The sequence below is a fragment of the Glycine max genome, chromosome 6 (assembly GCF_000004515.6).
Source record: "Glycine max cultivar Williams 82 chromosome 6, Glycine_max_v4.0, whole genome shotgun sequence".
NCBI classification, from domain to species: domain Eukaryota; kingdom Viridiplantae; phylum Streptophyta; class Magnoliopsida; order Fabales; family Fabaceae; genus Glycine; species Glycine max.
Genome location: NC_038242.2, coordinates 2,818,920 through 2,821,971, shown reverse-complemented (window position 1 = coordinate 2,821,971; position 3,052 = coordinate 2,818,920). Strand labels below are relative to the sequence as shown.

Here is a 3,052-nt window from a genome sequence, read left to right as displayed (position 1 = left end):
ATATTGCAATGCGCCATACGTAAAAGGAACTTTTATTTCCAATGCGTACTTGTCAATCTCCCATGGTACCAGGCTAATACCCACGTTGCTTCTTCCTTTTTTCATTAGTCGCGTGAAAGGTCCCCACCTTGGACGCTAACCATATTTGTTAATTTTGAACATTATTGTTTTTTATGCGCCTGTTAATTTGATCGATTTTCCTTCTTGCTGTTTACCGATAATTAATAGGGTTTCTATATATCTTTCTGTTTTCGTTTTTTACTTGTAGGACATTTTTTTAAAGGAACGCATGCATATATATATATGAAGGTAGATAGAGTTAGTTATATTATATTGAAAAGATTCACTTTGTAGTTTGCAATTATCATAAATGTCAGCTGTTTTGGTTCGAATTAATGAGACGCTTGGAGCCTGTTGTAACTGTAGAAAAAAGTAGTGTTACATTTAAGATTATTAAGTATCCATAATTACCATTAAACTGTAATTGAGTTTATAAATTAAAAAGGTTAATTTCACTTCACGTAAAAATTGATGGAAACCTCAAATACAGTGATCCCGGACCATACGTACAAGTTAGGGGCGAAGAATGGGGTAAGTGCAAAAAGCACTAGCGTGGTGGAAAAACAAAAGAAAGAGTCGGTTTCGTACAACCAAGGCCTCTTGATAATTTCTACTGCCTAACACGCCTTTGTTGAATATGACCTATGGTCTGACACATTTAAAAAAAAAAAAGAAAAAAAAAGAGGAGCAACTAAATAAAGAGAAGAAGGAAAGAGAGAGTCACTAAGAAGCAAAAGCAAGTTTTCATGTACACACAGCAGAAATGTTAGGGGAAGGACGGGCTTCATCTCAATAATTATTAGTGAGGGTTTGAGAAAGCAAAAAAGCAATTGACGTTGATACTCTAAGTAATGATCAGAGAGGCACATGCCAGTCTAACACTACCACAATCCTTTTTTCTTATAAAATTAATTTGAGTTTTTCTTTCCTCATTATAACCCCACACCCCGTGGTCCAGCCTGTCCTTATCTTATCAATTCACAAACTTGGTCACACCAACCTTTAATCTCGGTTTTTTTCCCTCAGTGAAGCAAATTGAAAGTAACCCCCTCACTTGCCACTATAAAGATTCCCATGACAAGCAAATTTAGTGAGCAACTAACTTCACCTTATCAGCTTGGTAGACCCAGAAGTTAGTCTTCACACCTTCCCTTGAATTCTATATATATTGTATTGCATGATTAACATGCTATAATGCCATCCGTGCATTCTAGTCCGTGTTACTCGATGGAAAACCCGGCTTTAGCATCGCTACTAGGGCAGACGAGAGGGGAAAACAAGCGTAGCAAGTTGTCGAGCGGAGGAGGGCTTTTGAAAATGTTGAAGCTGTTTCCCATGTTGAGTTCGGGATGCAAGATGGTGGCACTGCTGGGAAGACCACGAAAGATGCTAAAGGACAGTGCGACAACGGGGACAATCTTCGGTTACCGGAAGGGGAGGGTGAGTTTGGCGATACAGGAGGACACGCGCCAAATGCCGATATTTCTTATAGAGTTGCCAATGATGGCGAGCGCCTTGAACAAGGAGATGGCGTCGGACATAGTGAGGATTGCGCTGGAGAGCGAGACCAAGAGCAACAAGAAGAAGCTTCTGGAGGAGTTCGTGTGGGCTGTGTATTGCAATGGGAGGAAAGTTGGCTACTCCATAAGGAGGAAGCAAATGAGCGACGATGAGCTTCACGTCATGCAGCATTTGAGAGGGGTTTCCATGGGAGCAGGGGTTCTCCCCACCTCATCGGATCATAAGGATTGCGATGGGGAAATGACTTACATCAGGGCCAGCTTTCAGAGGGTCGTTGGCTCCATGGATTCCCAAGCCTTGTATATCATTAATCCTGATGCCACTGCTCATGGCCCTGAGTTGAGTATCTTCTTTCTTAGACCTCACTAGAAATCAATTAATCAAATCTAGCTTACATTTTATCATTATTATTCTAACCATTTAAGCTCAAGCTTTTTCAAAACCTGTCTTTCAATCAATCCTCTCCCTTCACTCTTGTTTAATTTTTAAGATCAGTTCTTCTATTATATATTACTACTACTATATTACATCCCATGTTTGTGTTTTTCTTCTCTCTCTCCCTCTTTTTTTTTTCCTTCATGATTGGCAATTATGACCGTCAATTGATCCTCAAGCAGCCTAGTTTTTTGGGTTCCCTCCCCAGATATCATAGAAACTTTTTTCTTGGGTCAATTCTTTTTGAAAAGGAATAATCCAACTTAAGCTATGGGCTAAAACTATAAACCCCTTAATCACTTGTTTGAGATAAGTTATTTTATTTGTTTATTGTCTAATTGCCTTTCTAGTCTCTCGATGTTTGTCCATTAGTAGTTTAGTCAAGCTTGAAAGGATTTTGGTGGCGAAAAGAGTTCGTACTGGAAACAAGAATTATAGGATCTTTGGCAGCTGGGACGGACTATTAATGGTAATGAGTTTTACGTAACATTTTCGTAGAAGATTTATTAACGAATACAAAGTTACAAGACGTGTAATTTTTCTCTTGGATCATGTAGAAATGTTCCAGCTTTTAGTGTCAGATTTCAATTACAAGTATACGTCAATACTCGTATCTCTTGACTGTTTGGGTAGACATAAAGTGAAAGAAAATACAAGCGAGAAAAATATAATGCAAATATTAATTTTTCACATTTCTTTAAGTGGAAAAATAGAAAAGAGAGATGTTATTTTCGTAGGATCAAACAAGAAACATTTAGTTACCAAAAAAAAAACAAGAAACATTTATCTCAGAATTGATGGAATGAAAAAGGAGAGAAATCTTTTTTTTGTTTTTTTTATGGTTTTCATAATACAATTTTTATAAAATAAAATATTATATTAAAAATTACACTTTTAATTGTTATAAATAATTAACTATTTTCTATATATAACTCATTTAATTTATTTCTTTTTACTCTCTTTTATATTCATTCCTTCTCATTTTTATTTATCTAAACATTTTTTCTATCATTTTTATTTATTTTCCCACTATTTC

General features: G+C 36.4%; 1 protein-coding gene across 1 annotated transcript; it reads left to right on the top strand.

The window, feature by feature from the left end:
• Positions 1 to 1,092: 1,092 nt before the first annotated feature.
• LOC100816325 (protein MIZU-KUSSEI 1) lies at positions 1,093 to 2,613 on the top strand. The gene has a single exon (XM_003528192.5). The coding sequence runs from the start codon at positions 1,255 to 1,257 to the stop codon at positions 1,948 to 1,950; it is 696 nt and encodes a 231-aa protein (XP_003528240.1). The 5' UTR covers positions 1,093 to 1,254; the 3' UTR covers positions 1,951 to 2,613.
• The last annotated feature ends 439 nt before the right edge of the window (positions 2,614 to 3,052 follow it).

Coding starts and splice junctions, on each gene's coding strand:
- LOC100816325 (XM_003528192.5), top strand. CDS start 1,255: ATGCCATCCGTGCATTCTAGTCCGTGTTACTCGATGGAAAACCCGGCT.